Source organism: Triturus cristatus, chromosome 12, assembly GCF_964204655.1.
Source record: "Triturus cristatus chromosome 12, aTriCri1.1, whole genome shotgun sequence".
Taxonomy (NCBI): domain Eukaryota; kingdom Metazoa; phylum Chordata; class Amphibia; order Caudata; family Salamandridae; genus Triturus; species Triturus cristatus.
In genome coordinates, this window is record NC_140595.1 from 274,344,939 (window position 1) to 274,367,499 (window position 22,561).

Below are 22,561 nucleotides of genomic sequence, written 5' to 3' on the forward strand. Positions count from 1 at the left end.
TCCCAAGACGGCGGCGCTTCCCCGAGTTGTGCCACTTGAAAAAGTAGCCAACATATCGACTTTTAATTCCTGAAAGAACGTTTTATAAATTTCCAACGGAAGTTTATCTGGACCAGATGCCTTACCACTAGCTAGCATGTTTATAGTTTTCTCAAGCTCCTCCATAGTGATAAGTGAGTCCAAGATAGCTGATTCTTCCTCGCTCCAACCGTTAACTACATAAGTTCTGCAACAAGACCTCGCATGAAAAACACCTAAGATCTCAAGAGGTGTCTCTACTGTCTTCCCCGTTGGGTCTGTCATAGTTTTGATTATTTGCGCCGCTTCCTTAGAACGAAGCCTCTGTACAAGGCACCGCCCAGTAGCCGCCCCATACTCGTAGCTCTCTTTTCAATATACCTTATATTTAAGGCGATTTCTTTACTCCAGTGTAGATTGACCTTAGCCTTACATCGGGCAACCTCAGTTTGCAAGGGGGTAGTATTGATACCTACATGTATCCCCTGTATGGGATTCTCTTCCGCTTTTCAAAGCTCCACATACAAGTCTTGAACCACCATTTTAAGTTGCCTCTGCTTATACAATCCAAAACTAAGGACCTCCACCTAAGCCCTGCCTTTAAAGCATCCCACATCAAAGCACATGAGGTCAAGTCAAGATTGATTTCTAGAAATTGCAAAATCCAGCTTTTCATATGGCTGACAAATAAAGCATCCAGCAAGAGTTTCCTATAGAACACGAAGGATCTCAGGGAGAAAGATGTGCTTATAGCTGGAATGTCTATCACCAGCGGGCTGTGATCCTAGGATACACCTGAATTTTAGCCCCTGAAAGAAGCACAGTTGACAAAGAAATATTATAGCCTAACCAACTTAGTGTGTGGATATGAATAAAACCTAAAACCAGGGTCTGGGTACTGTAATGTAGACCATACATCAGCCAAACTGTGATCTACCAAAACGTGCTGTTGTGCTTAAAAACTTTGGGTTTCCTACCCCTATAGTTCTTCATATCTAACTGTAGGTCCCAGCAGCCCAGATGTATGTAAAATCACCACATAAAATCAAGAGGGGGGGGCATGATGCCAATTCTACATTAAGCCCCTCAAGTACTGATGCCTCATTCAAATTCGACCCATAAACTGTGCTTAAGGCAAACTTAACAGCCCCTACTATACATTTATTGATAACTCGGCGGCCCTGCTTATCTTCCAGTGTTCTACTCGGACCCTGAATCAAATGTTTTGCTAAAATTGCCACCCCACGATTCATAGTAGATTGTTGTGTGCAAGCAATCAGCGAAAAGCCTAATTTGGCTAAGATCTTCCGTCTGCACCACTGAATGTGAGTTTCCTGTACATAAACCAAGTCCGGTTTCATCACTCATAATTCCTCCGCCACCCTTTTCCCATTGATATTCAATCCACAGATGTTAAAGGAGCAGATATGTACTCCTAAAGGTGTCACCCTATCACCCATTGCTCACCACCAAGCCATTCCAGCAACTAACCATGCTAAATGACATCCCATACCTATATTCCTCAAACTTCCACCTGTTATGGATTGATTTTTTCCCCCTCCAAAACTCCCACCCCCCAGTGTCCCCCAAACTCTTCCCCAAAACTCCCATCCCGGAGCATCCTGCGGAGCCCCAATCCCACCCCCCACCCAACGACGAGACAATAGGACCGATGGTCCCTAAGATGATAAAGCTCCCACTGCCTGGATAGTCCCCCCTTCCTAATGAAACAACGTCAGTCTAACACATCACACCCCATCACCAAATCGCCCAGGGTGCTGACATTCCCGTCTCGTGGAAGGGAGCAGAAATAGTCCCTGGATTTAAAAAGGGGGACAAGTCTATTGCAGCCAACTATAGGCCAATCAGCCTAATAGATTCAATACAGAAGATTGTGGGCCATATGTTCCTACATAGGATTCTATCATGAATAGAAGATCAGGAAATTCTAAGCCCTATGCAGGCGGGTTTTCGCCGGCGGACAAGCACTATTGACCAAATCTTCCGCTTTGTCATCTTATATTGGAAGACGGTGATTTTAGGTAAGGGCGCATTATATGCGGTGTTCGTGGACCTAAAAGCAGCTTTCGATTTGGTTCCACGAACTAAACTTTGGCAAGTTATGAGAGAAATGGGACTTGCACCTGAACTTCTTTCTGTGGTCATTCGCTTGCATGAGGGTAATGTAGCTCGGGTCCGCTGGGGGGATGTGGGAGAGGTGACGGAAGACTTCCCAGTTGGCAGGGGAGTGAGGCAGGGGTGCGTCTTGGCGCCGACCCTGTTCTCGCTCTTCGTCAACGGGGTGGCCGACTTTCTCTCACAGACCCCCACCGACGCTCCCGTTTTGGCTGGATCACGCGTTCCCATCCTCATGTTTGCGGATGACACGTTGATCATTTCTAAGACCCCAAGTGGTCTACAGAAGGCACTTGGGCGTTTCGAAGAGTTTTGTAAAATGAGGGGACTGGTAGTTAACACCGAAAAAACTAAGTTTATGTCCTTCAACGCACACAAATCATTCAGGGGAAGAATTCTTATGAATGATCTGCCCCTGGAGGAGGTAACCTCTTTCACATACTTGGGTATCACATTGCAGAAGGATATGCGTTGGGATTCCCAATTGGATCGAGCCGCACTACTACATAAACAAAAATCAGGTGCTCTTCTAGCCAGATTTAAAAGCTCATGTACAAAACCAATTTCACCTGCCCTTGAAGTTTATGGGACAATGGTATTGAGTACATGCTTATATGGGTCTGAGCTCTGGGGCTTTAGTAATTTGAATAATCTGACGGTGCTTGAAAATGCGTTTTTATGCAAGATTACAAGCCTTCCTGTTAGTACTCCATTGCGCCCTTTACTGTTAGATCTAGGGAAAAAGCCACTAGCACACCTTGTGAAGCTACGCCCAATACTTTATTGGCGCCGGCTTTGGTGTACAGATGAACTTATACACTATAAGAGCGGCTTTAGTGATATACTAAAATCTGATCTATCACACAATATACACTGGTTGCGTAGTATTAGGTCCCTCTTGGGCAGTATAGGATTGATTGAACTATGGAATGACCCTCAAAACGCTATTTTCCCTCCGAAGTATAAGCTGAAAGCTATATTTTGGGAATGGGTTTTTATGATAGATACAACGCAAGGTCTTTCCTCCCATCTAACAGGTCGCTTTTTCGATCTAAAAGTTAGTTCATCGCTTGAGAGGTACTGGGATATAATAGAGAGGCCCTCTGATCATAAGTTGTATTTCTAGCTACGGGTGGGCACCCTACCGGTTGCAGAATTCACCGCTGGTTGGGGAGGTCACCTAAACAAATGTGACAAATGTTATAGATGTACAGAGGAACGTGAATCCGTAGAACATTTGTTATTTTTCTGTCCTATGTATGCGGCACCCCAGAAAACCTGGATAAAACCCGTCTGTAGATCACTGGGTATCAGGAACTATACCATAGCCCTTCGTATCCTGAGCACTGACACTGCTCCTTTTATTTGCATAGCAGTGGCTAAGTTCCTAGGGTGGGCCTGGGGCATGCGGACCAAAGCCTTGAGACATGATGGTAACTCCTTGTAAACATCCACAATTGTACAAGTCTCATTTAAAGCTCATTTCAGGTTGGAAGCACAAACAGTAATTCCACCAAACTGTGTTACCTTATTCTGAGAACAAATGTATAGGTTTTAGATTGTTTTTAGCTTTTGAGACGGTTGTAATAGGAATTTAATTCTAGTTTTAAAAAATTTTAGGTAATTTATATGTTTTTGTGTTATGATTGTAATGTGCTTTTATGACTCAACTGTCGAATAAAGCTTGATTGATTGATTGTAAAAAGGAGTGACTAGGACAGAAAAAATCTACTTACAGCCTGATGCCCTATCTAGATATATTGCAAAAGTTCTTTAGCCTGCACTTCCGATGGAAAAAACGAGCTTGCTTCTTATTAATGACCAGCAGTTTCGCAGGATTCAGCAGATAGGCTTGGGCCACCATGCGTTGAAATAAGGGGATAAACTGCCGCAGTTGGCATCGCTTTTCCACCATCTGGTCACAGAAATCTAGCCTAATGAAAAACTCTGACCCCTTTCCAACCCTCTTTCTATCAGGGCGTGCCAGATCGTACACTGTCTGGTGAGCCAAAAAAGCTATTGTTTGACATCAAAATTTGCCCTGAGCCTAGGAGTAGTTTGTGCCAGTCTTGTTTGTTGTACAAAGGGAAATCGATCCACTATTTGTATTTCATGATTCCAGTTCCATTGCAAAAGTTCAGGAAAGGCTTCAGAAAAGACCTCAACAATGAACTTTCGAGCATCCTGTCCTTTCCACCCTCTGGGATCCCCAAAACTCTCAAGATGTTTCACCGTAGCTGATTCTTAGGATCCGTTAATTTCACTGCGTATCCTCTTTTTGTGAACGCTTTGACTCAGTTATCACCTTCTGAGCTGCAAGCTCGTTTTCAGACTAGAAATCCGGGCTTCTGCTTCAATAAACCTTTCTGTGAACTCTGAGCAAGATTTTGCAATACTCCGTATGGAGTTCTGAAGTTTGTAACAGGCTCCTTGAGTCCGCTGGCTCTCCATGCGTGTCTCTTCTCTGTGCGCCATTATACTATGATATATCACTACAATGATATATCATCAGGTTTCTCCAACACAGCCTCCCCATGTGGTTTGATATGGACCCCCAGTCTGCCCCAAATACTGCTGAGAACGAATAATCCCATAGGAATTCATCAGTACCAGCAGCCTGTACGGCGCCCTCACCCGGTTTGTGCTTCTTGCGCACTGTCCATGAGCCTGTTTCCGAGGTGCTGGTACCTGGGTCCTCAGGATGCACACTGCTTCCCTCACTGCGACAGCTACCAGGTGACTCTTCCCTAGAGCGAGACCTAAGAATTGACGCAATTTCATCTCCTGATGAGTCAGAGGGATCTAACAGGGAAATATTTGTGGTTTAAATGACTCAATGATAAGACAGAGGGTGGGCAATGACATTCAATGTCTTAAAGCAGACATTAACTGCCTGCAGGAAATGCATATTGAGGGGCCAAGAAAAAAGGATTTGGATTCACTGGGATATCAAGTGGGGTACGCAGACAGGGGTGGCAATCCTGGCTCGGAAAGGGGGGTTTTCCTTCCCTTGTGTCCGGGAAAATAAGTACAGCCGTTGGGTCATCATGGAGTGTCTACACCTCAATGGGAGGTTTAAGATATATTCTTTATACAGGTCAGTCCTTGATGACCCAACAATATTCAACTGGCTAAACCTTGAGTTGACCTCATTCTGTGTGGGGACTTTAATAATCTGCAGGATTTGGGGCCAAAGCTGTATGAAGATCATAAACCCTACGTATTAAATCCTTTTTGGACCTATAATTAGCTCATGGGTTAAGAGATGTCTAGGTGGAGAAGTATTCTGCTGATCCGGGCTTTGCATACTTTTCGGGACCATATCAAAGACATGCGAGGTTGGATTTCTTACTCATTTCCCAAGACCGTTTAAAGGCAAGCCACATTGAGAAATACCCTAAGGTCAAGTCAGACCATAATCCATTGGTTTTGGAGGTTCCCCTAAAAGATAGTGTAAGTCAACGTCAGTGCTACTCCTTTGAACAAGCCCTTCAATTGGATGAGAAATATCTTAGGCATATGCAGGAGTGGATTCCTGTTTTCATGTTGGAAAATCTGGGTATTGAATCGGCTGGGATGATGTGGGATGCTTTTAAGGCTGAGGTTCGAGGGGAGACTTCTCGGTATAGCTGGGCCAGTCAAAGAAAAGAAAAGCTTTATTTAGAGGAACTGTATGAAGGGCTGTCATTTGCAGAGACAAATTTGATAGATGCGGTGGCCAGGGATACCGAGATTCAGATGGCACAAATGAGAGTTGTAGATGCAAATGCAGAAATACTGAGTAGCACAATGAAGAAAGCCGCTGATAAATTTCTGGTACAGAAACATAAATTCCATGAATATACCACCTCCTGGCAGTTCAGACAGCAAACAATACAGTCTCATATAAAGGAAATTAGGCACTCTTTACTTGGATTGGCGACGGATCAATCTGGACTCAGGGCTGCCTTTCAGACATTTTTAAAGAACGGACAGGTGGAGTTGGAGGATAGGCAGGTCATGGAAGGAGCTATATATTCGGGGGTTAATATTACATCTAGCGTTGACAAAATCGCAGGGATGACTTTAGATCCATTAATTAGGAAAACCAGAGGGGAATTTGCTAGAAGAAATAATCTACGAATGTCTTTGATAGGAAGAACTAAAGTGGTCAAAATGGTCTTTCTCCCCAAAATCCTTTATTTGTTTTAGAGCTATCCCTCTCGAAGTCAGGAATCAATGGTTTCATATAATTGAGGGTGTTATCTCAAGATTTCTGTGGGCTTGTACTAGGTCTAGAAGGGCGCTAAAATACTTAACTCTGGCATGGGGCCACTGCCTTGCAACAAATGGTTACGATGTTAGGTATAAAAGGGGAAGCCAGATCAGACTGCCCTATTCTGTATGAACTCTTGATTGGTGACGAGGCATGATGGATCTTCTGGTGGCAGCTAGAATATGTGTACTATAAAAGAGTGAGATTTAAGACACTCCGCTGCGCTTTCAAAATCTGGGCTTCGATTAGAAAATAATTAGGTCTGGGATGCTTCATTTTTATACCCTGCTTCGTAAGAACCCCAACCTCCCCGAAATCTTTAGAGACTGTTGTGATTTGATGGGAAAAGCGTAGTCCTAACAAGTGCGTTTTTCAACCACAGTGCGCCGCGAGATGTTGCCTGGTGTGCCGTGGGAAAACGTGGGAAAAATGGAAACATTCCAAAAATGTTTTTAAAAAATAAATTTCCCCCCACTAGGCCGGGCGGCGGGCGCCGGACTGTATCCTGGGTATGGGGGGGGAGTGGGGTTTTTGGCGCTCCTCGGATGTCCGGGCTGTGATTGGTCCAGACTCCAGCCTGGACCTATCACAGAGCAGTATCTTCCGACTTCCTTCCCGCCCGAGCGCAGTGTGCGCAGCAGCGGAGAGAAGAAGACGTCGCGTCACCAGGAGGACTGGAGCAGGAGGAGACGGACGGAGACCAGGACTCGGCGGGAGTCGGCACTGAGAGACCGCATCCGGATCCAGACCAGGCCGCAGGTATTTAATGTTTAATTTCCTCCTATCCAGAGTATTCTTATAATGCTTTCTACTTGACCTGACTAATACCAGGTCTCTGGGTCTATTGTAGAGCCATTTTTAAAGCTCATAGATAGAGAGCGCTTAACGGTAGATGTGCGTTATGTCTGCATTTGGAGGGATCCTGTCACGGATTTTTTTAATTGGTAGTACTTGGTAGCATCACAAAAAGTAATTGGATTTTCAGAGGCCGCTCCTAAACAGCTAAACAAGTCAACAGTGATGGCCGCTAAACTAGTCTGAGTTAGTCTCTCCAACAATGGTGTAGTAGCGGTAGCCTCCATACAAGGTATATATAAGATAAATTGCGTACTTACCCGTCAGTCGCGCAATCCCGGTATGACTTTCAGACCTGACTATAAGAGCGTTGTCTGCAGTGCACAGCAGTAGCCTCGCAGCTCCTTTGGCAACACCCAGGTTTTAATATTACCCAACACAGTGGTACTCATTCACTGATCATGGAGAAAGGATCGGATGAGCAGGCGCTGGGATACACACCCATGGATGCATGTTGCGCTGAGTTCTCAGCGGGGCTAAGCTGTCTTTAGCAGCCAACAGAAGGGCAGTGGGAAGGGTTCTTGGTGGTAAAGCTTGGAAGATGTGTTACGAGTTACACACAGTTGCATCCTTTGTGACTTCTCAACCTACCCCTTGTCACTTTCACTCAACTGAAACAGATATGTGAGAAAATGTTCAACTATCTGTGTGGTACGTGTATTGGCAGAGCAAATCAACTTCCAGGAATTATTCCATTTTAGGAGTTTGCACAACAAGAAATGTCGGCAATATGCTGAGTTTAAATTAATTAAGCCATCGTTATGTAATTATTATTCTGGAAGTTGTATTTTTAATTCGTGCACGAGACTAGAGCCCGGCGCAACCATTCCTACTTCACAAATGTTGATTCGTCCTAACAGCGTGCACGCGCCTCCTTAAGCTTAAGTGAATCTCAATTTATTTCAATAAGCTCCGGCATGCCGTATAAAGATCAATAGCTCTCCTCCTTTCCATGGAGTTGTTAAATTGCAGCTGTAACATTACCCTTCCTTCTCGTCTAATAATTGATTGTCTTTTCACAATACTAAGGAGATCCATAATAATCAATGAGGCTGCGCTCTGTTTTTTTTTTTTTAGTCGATGTTTTCTCCTAATTGGCTACCAGGGTGGATTGGCTGAGCCGATTGTTATAATAACTTATTACCACTAAGTGGAAACTTAGGTTAAAGCTGAAGTATGAGGGATTCAGCGCATGTCCTTGAGTGAGTTCCAGATGTGCTTCTGTGATGTGGTCCATGGTTTTCACTCCTGTGGAATAGATTTTGGTGTGATCATAAGCTTGCATGTATCAAGGAAAGCTATTGCGCACCTAGTCTGTGGGTAGAGAGCAGTTTTGAGTGATGCTTGAGGCAAGATGTATTTACAAAAGTGTCTGTTTAATAAAAATTGACATGGTCACCCAATATCTGTTGCAGAAATTAACTATCTTTGGAGAATTCCGCATGGGTTGTAGCAGCAAGCGTTATACTAGTACTGTGTGGTTCATATCAGTCTTTAATTAATACACAATGAGTACTAATAATGAATTGGGCAGACGTAACGTTTGTAGTTAAAGCACGTGCTAACCTTAAAATTCGCATCAAGGGCTCTCTGAGTCTGAGAAACCATCCAGTCACAATTTGCTCCTTATAGATACAAATCTTAAATTTCTTTTAGGTAACTTGCAGGTGCAGCGTCCTTGTGTATGCCTAGTACTGAGTGACAGATAGATACTGCAGTGATGGACACGTTTTTGAAAAGGAAACAACTGGACTCTGAACAAAATTTGGAGCCGGATGAGAGCCCAAGTATGAGTGGGGATCAAAAGAAAGCAAAGATGGTTAGCTCAAGCAAATTCTCTGGCACAAGGCAATATAGCGAAAGCTATATTTCATTTGGATTTACTGCAAACAAACCAACTCCACTGTGCGTGGTGTGTGGTGAAAAACTTGCTAACAGTGCTATGGTCCCAAGCAAACTCAAACGCCATCTCCAAACGAAACACCCTTCGCTTCAAAACAAGAATGCGGACTATTTTGTTCGCCTGCGTGAAAACACGGAGAAACAGGCAACTTTCATGAGAAAAACCACAAAGGTAAATGAAAGAGCTCTTAAAGCTAGCTATCAAGTTGCTGAACTTATAGCCAAGTCAAAAAAGTCGCACACTGTGGCAGAGACATTAATACTTCCCGCCTGCAAAGCTATTGTAGAGGAGATGCTCGGACCTGAAGCAGCTAAGGAAATAGCCAAAGTCCCTCTCTCAGACAACACAATTTCCAGACGTATTAATGACATGTCTGCAGACATCGAAAGTGTGGTTTTGGAAAAGATCCGTATCAGTGAGAAATTAGCATTGCAACTTGACGAGTCTACTGATATCAGTGGACATGCTCAACTCTTGGCCAATGTGCGTTTTGTTGATGGTGATGCAATTAGAGAAAACTTCTTTTTTTGCAAGGCATTGCCAGAAAAAACAACAGGAGAAGAAATTTTTCGGGTCACATCAGAATACCTTGAACAAGGAGGACTTAAGTGGGAAAACTGCACAAGTGTCTGCACCGATGGAGCTGCAGCCATGGTCGGGCGCACCAAAGGCTTTGTAAGCAGAGTGAAGGAAAGAAATCCAGATGTGATTGTTACGCATTGTTTTTTACACCGTGAGGCCCTCGTAGCCAAGACTTTACCAGCAGACCTAGTTCATGTGTTGGATGATGTTGTGCGCATGGTAAACTTTGTAAAGTCACGTCCCCTGAAAAGTCGCATATTTGCAGCTTTGTGAGAGGAGATGGGAGCGAAGCATAAAACCTTGCTGTTTCATACGGAGGTCCGGTGGTTGTCGCGTGGCAAGGTCTTGGTTCGTGTGTATGAGCTGCGGGAGGAACTTAAAGTGTTTCTGACATATGAGAGGCCAGATTACGCAAAGCTGCTTGCAAGTGATGAGTGGTGTGCAAGGCTGGCATACCTGGCAGATATATTTCATCATCTGAATGAACTGAACACACGAATGCAAGTCCGAAATGAAAACCTGCTTACAAGTACAGATAAAATAAATGGATTCCGTTCAAAGGTGCAACTCTGGCATCAACACGTGGAAAGTGGCAATCTTGAAATGTTCACACTCACCAAGCAATGGCAAGGTGTTCACACTGCTGCACTGTGTGAGATAATAGTTAAACATTTAAAAACTCTCGAGGAGAGGTTGTCATTTTATTTCTCTTCAGTCTCCACTGAATGCCTTGACTGGGTTAGGGACCCTTATAGCTCAGCATCAGTTGGTGGAAAGGACATGACTTTACAGGAGCAGGAGGAACTAACTGAACTGAGGCAAAATCGTGGTTTCAAGCTAAGATTTGCTGATCTACCTTTGGATAGTTTTTGGTTGGATACTGCCAAGGAGTTCCCCCTTCTGCCAAACAAAGCTATTTTGACATTGCTCCCATTTTCCACTACATATCTGTGTGAGATGAGCTTTTAAAGCATGATTGCTATAAAAACTAAATACAGAGAGAGACTGAGAGCTGTTGACGAAGAGCTACGTGTGTGTCTTTCTTCGATTCCAGCCAGAATATCAGCTTTGTGTTCAGCCAAACAGGCCCAGGTTGCGCACTGATCAATAAGTATTTTATAATTTTTCATATTTCTGTTTACTTACTATTTCATAATAAAGTAATTATAAAATACTTTCTTCCCTATCTAAGTTAATGCGCTCTAAGAGGGAGGGTGGGGTAAATTTTCCAAATTTCTCCCTATATCACAAGTCTTTTCTTTTACGTCAAGTTTCTCATTGGATTGATGATTCCTCATTATCGGCTTCTCTTTGGTTAACCTTGGAGAATTCTTTCATTTCCCCTTTTTCTTTCAAAGAATATCTTATGTTTTCTCGTAGACCTCAGTCTTTATCAACACCCATTCTTAAATATACCTAAAAAATTCTTCCTTGTCTGCCCGTCACATCTTTTTTTGATCAACCTATTTGGCATAATACGTCTATTTTAATTAATAATAGACCTTTCTTTTGGAAATCTTGGAGATCGCGGGGTCTTATTTGGATACGCCAATTGTTCTACCAGAATCAGATCATCTCCTTTGATTTAGCTGCCACTGCCTTCCATTTGCCTTCTACTTTTCGAGCCAAATACTCACTTTTATCACACGCGCTACAACAGGCTTATGATGCTCATCTTGTTGTTTCTCCTTCTTTAACTCATACACCCCCTGATGCACCCTTCTAAGATTTACGCTTTTCTTCACACTGTGTCCTCTCCCCGCATTAAAACCACGACGGAGAAGGATTGGGAAGCGGATCTTGCAACCTCTTGGCCTATTGATTTATGGGACAAGTTGTGGTTGAAGATTCGTAGATCATCCAGAGCTGCTAACACCACTCAAACGCTATTTTTTATTTATAATCGTTTATTGTTTTCACCACTTACCCTCAGCATCCACTTTTCGGATGCTTCTGACAAATGTTGGTCCTGCTCCTCATCACATGCAGATCTTTTTCATATGCTTTTCCGCTGTCCCCTAGTTCTGAAATTCTGGAAGCAGGTTTGGCTTCAAGTTAATAAGATTTTTTCTTCCACTCATTCCTTTTCTTTTTCCCACATTTTTTTAGGGAGTCTTTCTCCTATTTGGGATCACTGCACTTGTAATGTTAGAATACTTGACTTATTACTAGCAGTAGCATTCCAGCAAATAACTAAAAACTGGAAGGATTTTACCAACTTATCTTATAAAGCGTGGTGGTATGCTGTCTGCTATAATCACAGATTAGATACAACTTTTGTTTATCCCTTAGCCTTAGCTTTTAAACGAAGAGAACTATGGAGTCCAGTTACAGTTTTTTTTTACTTGAGTGCTCGTACCTCTCTGTCCTTATCCCCGTCACAGCAAGAGGTCCTTAAACCTCCATGACTTCCTGTTCTTTATTAAACATGATAATATTCTCATTTTATATTTTAAAAATTCTCTTTTGCTTGTTATGTATATTATATTCCCTTTTTTCATGCCTTAGTCTGTACCAATTGCCAATTTTTGATTATTATTAATCTTTAATTTTTTATATATTTTGTTGTAGCTTATGTTATTACCACTACTTACCTTGATATATGTTTTTGTTTGTTATCTTCCTCTTATTTTTTCTTTATCTTATTTGTAAAATTTTGAGCATTTACTCCCAATAAAAACTTTTCTGAACTTAAAATAAAATACTTTCTTTGTGTTTATTTGATTCCTATTCAAGAGAATTACTTTATATATAGTCAATATAGGCACAGAGTTAAATTTTTTAACATTTTCTAATGGTGGTGTGCCTCGTGATTTTTTTCATGAAACAAGTGTGCCTTTGCCCAAAAAAGGTTGAAAAACAATGATAGCGATTTTTGTAGGAGGGGGAAATAGCTACGCCTGAGAACCTATGGCTTAAGTTTAATTTAGGACATAATGAATTTTTTTTTAATATCTCGGGGTTCGGGATTTCCTTGGGAGAAAGGTAGGTGGCCCTGAAGGGTTCTTTAGAGTTGTGACAGGAGAAAAGGTTTTGGCAATGAAAACTCCTAGACATTTTATAAGTTGCTTAACGAGACAATGCCAGACGATATGGATAAGCAGAAAATGTGGTGGCAAGAGTAGGTTCAAACAGGAAAAGATACTTTTCTTGAGTCCCGGAACTCAGCTCAGACTACTATAATTTCTACAAATTTGCAAGTGCAGCATTTTAAAACCTGCTGTAAATTATATTATACTGCAGAGAAAATAGGGAAATGGGGGGCAGGACAAAAAATTGTGCACTGCCCTTGCTTCCATTATATAGCGCTGACTTGGTTCATATGGTTGAAAGTTGTCCAGACCTGGGGGGACTGACTGTGGGTATAATGGAGTTTTTGGAGGGTAGATTATGATTATTAATAGAACTAAATCCACAACTTGTATTACTCTGGGTTGATCCAGAGGCGGTCCCTCAGCAGGCACATGTTTGTTGCAATGATGGTTATAAGACTGCGTCTGGTGACGGCATGGCTGAACTACTCTCCACCCTTGCTTCTGCAATGGTTAACACGCCTCGTAGCTATGTATCATACGGAGATGGCAGTATATGTAAGGAAAGGAGAGATGCAAGGAAAAAGGGGCTTTGGGTGTGAGCCTCTTTTTCAAGCTGAATCTCTACAATGGCTGAGGGTTAGGGGCGCTCCTCTACATGACTTTTGTTAAAGATCGAGGTAGCGGTGGTTTACAGGGCAATTGTATCCCTCTCGGGATAGTATTACTCTTTGTGCAATTAGATTAATTCAATTTTGCTATTTTTATTAGATATGTATTAGATTGGTAGTAAACTTACCTGTTCACCTGGGTAGGGGGGTTGGATTGCATCTTGAAAAAAAATGACAATAAAGATTTATAAAAAAAAAAAAATAATAATAATCAAAAGAACAAAATAAAATGTAAGGACCATAGTGAACAAGTCTGTAAAACAGTCTGAAAGGAGATGAGGAGCATCAAAGCAATCCAGGTAGAAAAATCCATGAAGAGATTTTGAATCCTGTGCTTGAGAAAGAAACCCAGTTGTATGAGGGGGAAGAAATGTTGAAGGAAGGTGTGGGTACTGCAGAAAAAGAAACAAAGGAGGGTTCATAAACAGTAGTGGGATAATACTCACTTCTGTCTCTTTAATAAAATCTAGCCTTTCTGACACTAAGGCCAGGAAAATCTCAATATTATTACAAAACCGGAGGCTCATTTTATGCATGGTCAAAACAATGCAATAACATAATTAGAAACATGAGATATTGGTTCACATGATAAAGTTCTAAAGGTATTTACATTGGATCAATCTGCAGATTTAAGAATGCCTTGTAAACTAGCCCCCACCCAGAAAGCCTGAGAGGCGATGACTCCTCTGGCTGAACGGGCACTGTTGCAGAGTTTGGGCCCTTTTTGTACAATCTAGTTAGTAACCATTCTCTTGGTCCTCCAATTGACCTTGCTTCGTGCCGAGAGGGGTAGGAGAAGAGGAGGTTTAACCAGCCATTCAATGAGGACCAGGAATTAGATAGCTGTTTTACAAACTTACAATCAGATTCATGTATATGACTCTAAATACTATACTGTACACATATTAAATCAGGACTGGTATACCAAATCTCCTGAAGAAATTTAGTCGGGCTAATATCATACAAACCAGTACCTCAGTAAGAGCTAAAGAAAACAATAACATCAATATTCAATACCCCGAGATCTCTCTGGAGTGATCTCTCTCATTTATCAATAAATCAATTTAAACTGTACAATTAAATGGAAATAAACCATGGCAAGCCAGAGATAGTTTATTTAGTTGATTCTTTTATCAAATTTTAGTAAAATAAGTACATTACTTAAGCTTAATTTAAAGGTAAATAATAATCAGATAAACCAGAATTTGCCGCAAGATGACCAAAGCTTGAGAAAGTTCAGGAAGGGATATGAGTTAAGTCAGTTTGAAGCAGTCTCCCATGGAGAAAACCACCTAGTTGCACGCAGTGTATGTGTCAGTCCAGAGTCTGCAAAGCAAGTCTGGATAGGCTCAAAAGGAGAATCTGAAAGTTTTACCACGGAAGGCAATTGTGAGTGAGCCAGAACAAGAGTGTCCATCCGATCAAGATCCAATTCCAAACAAAGCCCAAAGCCTCTGTCAAATCAAGATATTTTATATTCCATAAGTTCTGGTTGATCTATTCTTGTTCAGACTACTCAGTCTATTGACCAGATCATATAGAACGTTTGTCATGAGACATAAAGAAGACACTTTTTGCAGAAATATAGGCATCTCAGGATACACAAATGGTCGGATCATCCGGTAGAGGTGGACTTTAAAAAAAGATCCTTTAACAAGGCACATGAGCAAGTTTAAAAAGGGCAGCTTCCCAGGCAGATGTTCCTAGCGGAACAATTTTTTTTTATCTAATAGTCCTTTTAAGTGCATGGGAGCTTCTGAAACAAAATACAGTTGCAATACATTTGAAATACTGAGATATTTTCCAATGGAGGCGAAGTCAAGCAAGAAGGAAAAGAAAAATATACATGAATAAGCAGGGAGGCTTACTTTGAATTTACGCTAATGAAAGAATATAAAGCATTCTAATATGCACTTTCTTTAAAAATTATGACATTTAGAAATGATTTGCAGCTTGCATATGCCTGAGGCAAGTTAATTTAATTGTAAATAACATATGTAACTATAACATAATACCACATTTTCAAAGTACCAACGTGTAAATCTATTTCAAAACACAAAATATTTTTCTTGTTTCAAGGAATTTACATTAGTAGATATATGAAGATTATTCTCTGAAATGTTTGAAACATTAGCTTGTAGTACAAAGGTGCAGCACCGCTATCTTGAGAGTGAAAGCTCTCCACTAGCACAGAAATCTTGTTTGTGTCACATTCATTTTCATACGTTTTTCACATACATCATTATTAAAGAGGATAATCAACTAAATAATTAAAACATGTGAGTTATAATTTCCACGTTTCTAGTACACATAAAATTTAACATACCAATGCATCTTAGTAAATCACGCACCTATTATATTCAAATGAACATTTTCATTTAATCTACTCTCTTCAGCATGCATTTATGATGCAGTAACTAATATATCTTGAGTGTGTCTCATGTTTTCATCTAATGTGTAACTTGTGCATGTTTATCATGGTGTCTCAAGAAGGTGTCAAAATCGGTTTTGTGTGCTGATTATAAGTTTAGCAGCCTTTTTACTACATCAACCCCCCCCCCCCCCCCCACACCCCCGGGATGGCAAATTAAGCCATCGCACTCTTATCTTATCTCACATCTTTCAGGCTTGTCGTCTTCATGATCTTTAATCTATATTGCTCTTGAGCCTTCATTTCATCATAATAATCACTTTGACAATCCTCTAATTCTATTTCATCTCTCTTCCTCTTCACTCCCTTGGTTCTTAATTAACTTTCACCTGTCTATAGATCTTATACATGATAATTAGAACTAATATGCAAGCAGCAATTGTCAAGATGGGCTTCAAGATTTTCCCCAGCAATCCACTTCCAAAGTTTGTAAACCATCTGCCTATGGAGGAAAATCCCTTTCCAATTGATTCGCAAGCACCATCAGCTTTTTTTTACTCATTCAGGTCTTTATCCAAATGGGTAATGTTCTAGATATACCCTTTCATGTCAATACTTTTATCTGCAACGTAAGTGCAACAATGTTCAACATTAGGCAGACTACGCCTAAAGCAAGTCTGTTCTGAAGAACCATAGTTCTCATAGCAATAATTTCGGTGTCAATTGACAAAATTTCCACCAGAAGTATCATTTGACAGCTTATCTACTACCGTAGAAAGTTTCCGTATCTTGTGTGAATTTAGTATCACCCCAACAGATTGTATGAGGGCTTCAAAAAGGTCTCCTGCACTTGCATATATTTTAAATCTAGTGTGAGAGACTTTGTTGGTTTCTTCAGGTTGACCTACATGATATACTTTTGGAAAAACTATTCCTATGTAAAAGGATCCATGCCATCGTTTAGGCAGCCTGTAATATTCTTCCCCAAATTTAATAAACTCCAGGGAATACATGATCTACACCTCCCAGAAACAGGCCCCTTTTCCCACAACTTGGACATGTTGTCACATTTCCTGGAACCAACACAGTTTACATTAGCTTCAGTTTTAAGTTACAATACGCATCGTTTCCCTTTATGTTGCCAATCTAAAGCTATAGCAGCTTTATTTCCCGTCATTTTAAGATTCAGTTCTTTAATTGCCTGAGGTGGTATTTTTGTAGAATTTGCAGCCTTAGCTATAATGTCTCTATGTCGATCTTCTATTGATTCTACAAATTCCTTTTCCACTTTGTGCAAATTGCATGTTAAACTGTGTCGATGTGTATAAGCAGTATCTTAAATTTGTATAGGCGTAACTAATTCTCCCATCATTTCAACTGTGTTAGCATCAGGCACAGGATAAAAATCTCTGTCCGCCCGTTCTCCATGGGATCGCACTCTCTATACTAGCCCCTCTTGGGATGTGCAGCGATCTATTTTCCCATCTATTTTCAGCCCCACTGGTCATACTTAGCATAGCTAATTTTGGGCCTTCTAGTTGTCTACCTGCTCTTTGCCCTTCCAATTTCCCCTTTCACTTATTGGAGTCATAGTGACTCTGTTTATTTGATTTTGGGGGATGAATAGCGGGCTGATTTATCTGATTTGTCTCATGGTTTAAACTGGGTTTGGCCAACTCTGCGTTATTATTGCAGCTAATTAAGTTGGCTACAATTGCCTTGAAGTTACCAACCTCTTTGGTTAAAGCATCCACTTTGGTTAATAAGTCTAGTGTCAATTGTGGATTATGATCAATTGCTGAACTATTAGGCAGCGTTAGAGGTAATTATGGGTGGACGTGCGACTCCCTAGGTGTTCTGGGGATATAGTGAGCACTCTGGGGTTGCATATTTGTTATAGGGGGTGATGGCGACAAATCAACGATCTCTGTGTCGGTCCCCTGAGTTGGAATTAAAAGTGAGTATATGTTCGCACACTCCAACAGTGTCAGTGATTCTGCACTTTTCTCAGCTTTGTTTAGGTCAGGAGCATGATAGCCCTGGTTACTGTGTTCTTCTTGTGAGTGGGGAATATCTGGGATACAAGGGTGGTGCTCAATAGTGGACTTTGTGTTCCCCTTTGTGGTGGTGTTCTCAATCTGGGAGTTTGTTAGACTTTTACTATAGAACGCAGTAATCTTTTCTTTGTTCTTTCTGATTGGTTTGCATTTGCTATTCAGCATTGATTCAACCTCTTCAATCAGGTTATCAATTTCGTCTATAGAACAATTATCTGCAGCTCTCTCATTTTTTATGATTTTCCTTTTGCTAACCCCTCTGTGGCCTTACGCTTTCCCATTTTGCCAGTGGTAAATTTTGATCTAGGCGACGCTATCCCAATAGGGTACCCACGTTGATTCTTAAATATAGCCCTTTTGTCTTATTCTTATTTTATTTCACATAAAAATAAAAACTTAAGTGCAGCTGGCCTAAATTACACCCGAGTTATGTTGATTTATACTGCTAGGTTGCAATATACCCATACAACTCATTGCTTATACGAAGTCCTCGCCAAAGTTCTTTCATTCTTTTGGGGTATTTGGCGTTTAGCCAGGTGTAATCGTTATTACTATGTGCAAAGGAATACGTAGAGGTTTCTTTAGGATTGAAAGGAAAAGAATAATCTTCTTACCCGAGTCAGTTGCTATTTTCTGGTGCCAGATATAATGGAGGTGACCCTGCCCTCCTCCTATCAATGACGGGCAACGACAGGCCCGCCCTTGGCCCGGGCGCTGCCCGCATGCGTCCCATGCCGTGGGGGGATGAGGCGGCGCTTTATGCGCAGAGATGACTCTGTGCCTCCCCCTTGTTAGTTGCACCTAGTCCTTAGAAGCGCTGCACCCTGGAACTGGTAGTCCTCTCCAGGGTGTCGGCAAATGTGGGCAACAGCAAATGACTGTGTCTCCCTGGCACTACGGTCCCACCAGGGAGTGATATCCGAGCAAGGACAGAAGACCCCAAACAATACCCAGCAGAGCGACAGCAGCAACCCCTCACCGTCTTCTAAATCCAGTTTGATATGAATGCACAGTTCTCTATTTTCTGTCAAATTCTCCAACACTAATTGACTTAATTCTTCAGACTTAAATATTTCAAAGTTCAATTGGAACATATTGCTCTTTTGAGGTGGTTCATGCAGGCTTGGATTATTGTAGCAAAGTGTGATATGCTTTTTCCCAGTCATTCAAGCCAAATAAGTCAATTTAGGTGCAGCATATTTTTTACTTGGTTCCCTTGCTCTTTTGGACCTTCATCATCACTGTTCCTTTATTCAGACTCACTTAAGACTTCTGTGATCACTTGGAGTACTCTGCCTTCAGTTAGAATGCATCTCAACCTGTCTTGTCTTCTGGGCCAATGGTCTCCAGCTACCACTCGCATTTCAGGTGCACAACTCCCTTCGGCAGGGTCAAAATCTTGCCTAGTCAGCCCTTTCTCTTGAAACCCGTCAGTACCTACACGAGCCGTCTCTCTCAGACCCCCTCAGAACCAGTGCATGGAATCCCAGTAGGATGAGTGCCCTCAAGAGCTTGGCTAGAGCTTGGCTAACCTGAGAAGGGCTGTCCCACTGTAACCACTGGCACATCCAAAACAGGCGCTGTATTTTTAAGAGGACATAGGACTCAGCGAGTGTGTGCAGCTTGCACCCAATTCGGAAGACCACCACATTTAACAGCAGTTGTGGTTAACAGCATCACTTGGAATGGCCCCCACCAACAAGGCTCCAAACATGACTTGTGCACGCATTTCTTCACCCAGACCCAGTCGCCAGGACTGGTAATGGCACTGCACCTGGTATGGTGAGGATGCAGCTTCCCCAACCTGCTGAGACACAGAACGTACCACGTCAGCCAGTCCTTTACATTAATCAAGCACCAAATCATCCATAATATTCACCAACTGGTGTGCAGGCCCTGCAGGCTGTCTCATAGCCCTCCACATAATATTTTCATGAGGGTATAGTCCTGTTCTTCTGTCTGGGGTACTTCTCAAACTCATCAACACAAGAGGCAATTCACCAGGCCATTTCAGAGAAGTCGAAACACACACCTTTGCCAACCTAGACTTCAGTATTCCATTTATTTGCTCTACTATTTCAAAGGCTTCTGGACAATGGAGATTCTGGTCAATTTGTAATGCTGTACACAACATCTTTAGGATCTTCGTCGGTCTGACTCCAAAGAAGTTGGAAATCCTAAAGCACATGATGAGCTCACTCAACAGCAGTTTAGCTGCAGTTAGACTGCCATTTCATCTAGTGGGATAGGTTTCCACCCACCAAGAGAAAATACAGACAAGCACATACTTCAAAGCATTACAAACAGACAACTTGATGAAGTCAAGCTGCATCCGGTTAAAAGGACCTCCTGACCATCCTATATGACTGATTGTAATTTGCATTCCATTTCCTGGGTTTTGTTGTTGACATGCCACACAGCGATGACACAAAGTTTCAGCTACTGCCCTGAACCTAGGATTGAACCATGTCTGACGAAGGAGAAACATCATAGTATCTCTCCCCAATTGTGCAGTACCATGGTAGTATTGTGCCATAGGAGGCAGCAAGCTATCTGAAAATACAGGCCTCCTATTGTGTGTGCCCATACCTCATCTTCCTGTCTCTTGGTACATTCTGCTCTGATCCATCCTTGTCTTTCAGTTTCTGACACTTCAACTGGTAAAGCCTTTACTTCCTCGTATGTATCTACAGTTGATGACAACAACCTGCAATCTGAGACATCAGTGTGCTATTCCAAGAGATCTTGATTGAAGGTGTAAGAATCTTTAGCACAATAGTGCACAGTCTCATCTGCATAGTAGTTTCCGACTGTGACAAAATATGGCCCAGCCAATGGGCAGTGCACTTTAACACAACAATTTGAGCAGGCAGTTGTAGTGACAGCAAGAGATTCCTCATATTTTCCCCATTCCGATTGGGGGACCCAGACAAAGTTAAAAAAACAAAAAAAAAAAACGCTGTTACCACAACTACCCGAAGTCATGTAAGACACCAAATCCGTACTATCGGTGAAGATGCTGACTCTCAATTGGTCAGGAATGTGACAAGGCAACCGGCATAGCCACCTAAGTGGAGAACACACCTTGCAACCATGATGCTTCAACCGCATCTGCAGCTGTACAAATAGCATATGCAGCCTTCAAATTTCCTTCTGCATCTCACAAGCAAGATCCATCAAACAACAACAAATGATTTGATTCAGGCAATGAAGTAGCAAGGATATTCAGCCTAGGTTTAGTACACAGCTCAGTCACATCTAAACAATGAAACAATGATGCTCAGTTTCATCCATCTCAGTCTCATTTCCAGGCAGCTGCATCAGTTTTGCAGGATTCATACTTGTACGTCTCGTCAATGTCACATTCTCCGCTCCCAAGATGTTTTGCTCATACTTGGTGAGATGGCTGCTAGTTAGATGTTGCGTTCGAGTACGAGTAAGCAACACCTCCACTGAGTGTGGTACATGAACTTTCAGCAGATGTCCCATCACAATGTTCCCACTCTGTTCCAAACTCACACATATTGCATCAACAGCTTTAAGGCATCCAGGTAATGCGGCACCTACAGGACCTAAAGTAGCTGAAAAATATGGCACAGGTCTGAGAGCTGGTACCATGCATCTGAGCTAGCACTGACAATATGCAACCTCACGCTCACTGCAGAACAGAGTAAAGCTCTTGTTGTAATCGGGCATTCCCAAAGCTGAGGCTTGACATAAACTCTCTTGCAGTTCAGTAAAAGAGCGCATGCAATTATCATCCCACGGTACTTCATCTGACACGTCTTTGTGCGTCAACCTCTGAAGAGGTTTGGCCAACAAGAAAAATTTGGGAATCTATTGCCTGCAATTGCCAACCATTCCTAGAAACAAACAGACTTTCTTTTGAGCACTGGGCGGATTTATGCTCAGAATTGCAATTTTTCTGTACTGGGGCACTTCCATGCTCCTTTCTCAATATGGTGTCCAAGATACAGGATATCTCTTTTGCAAAATTGTAATTTGGTCAGTGACACTTTATGTCCCTTCTCAGCCAAATGATTCAATAGAGCGATGGTATTGCGAGTGCAAGCCTCCTGTGTACTTGATGCCACGATTAGGCTATCAATGTATTAGAGAAGGACAGAGTGATTCGGCATCACTAAGGACTCCAGATTTGTCTTTAGACTGGTAAAAAATGGAGGGACTTTGAGTATACCCTTGTAGAACTCGGCACCATGCCAAGACACGACTGCTGAACCTAAAAGCAAATAAATATTGTCTTTCCTCATGCAAGGGAATGGAAAAGAAGGCTTGGCACAAATCAATAACCAAAAACCACTCTGCTTCATATGGATTTGAAATAATATCACAGCTGGATTCGGAACCACCGCACAACATGGGACTACAATTTGGTTTATCCAGCGCAAATCCTGAACTATTCGGTGTTTACCGTTGGGTTTTTGCAACCCCATAATAGGAGAGTTACATGGACTTCCCATTATTTCTTTCAGGATTCCTTGCTCAATCAGAGGAGTAATTCAAGCAATGGTATTGTGGGATTCGTGGAAATTCATCATTTGGCTTCACAGTGATTTTCTGAGCTATACCCTTATTCAGCTTGTTATTCTTTCCTGTGAAATCCTAGACTTGTGGAGATACAGCGTCTCTCAATTCCAGAGGTAAATCCTCACTGGTTTAC

At 41.9% G+C, this 22,561-nt stretch overlaps 1 protein-coding gene across 1 annotated transcript in view; it reads left to right on the plus strand.

Moving 5' to 3' along the window:
- The first annotated feature begins 8,984 nt into the window (after positions 1-8,984).
- The window catches only part of LOC146775842 (zinc finger BED domain-containing protein 5-like), a 49,605-nt gene continuing 36,028 nt past the window's right edge, over positions 8,985-22,561 (plus strand). Inside the window, exon 1 of the mRNA XM_085637060.1 lies at positions 8,985-9,842. Within this exon, the coding sequence (XP_085493186.1) occupies positions 8,985-9,842 (858 nt within the window). The remainder of the gene's footprint in view (positions 9,843-22,561) is intronic.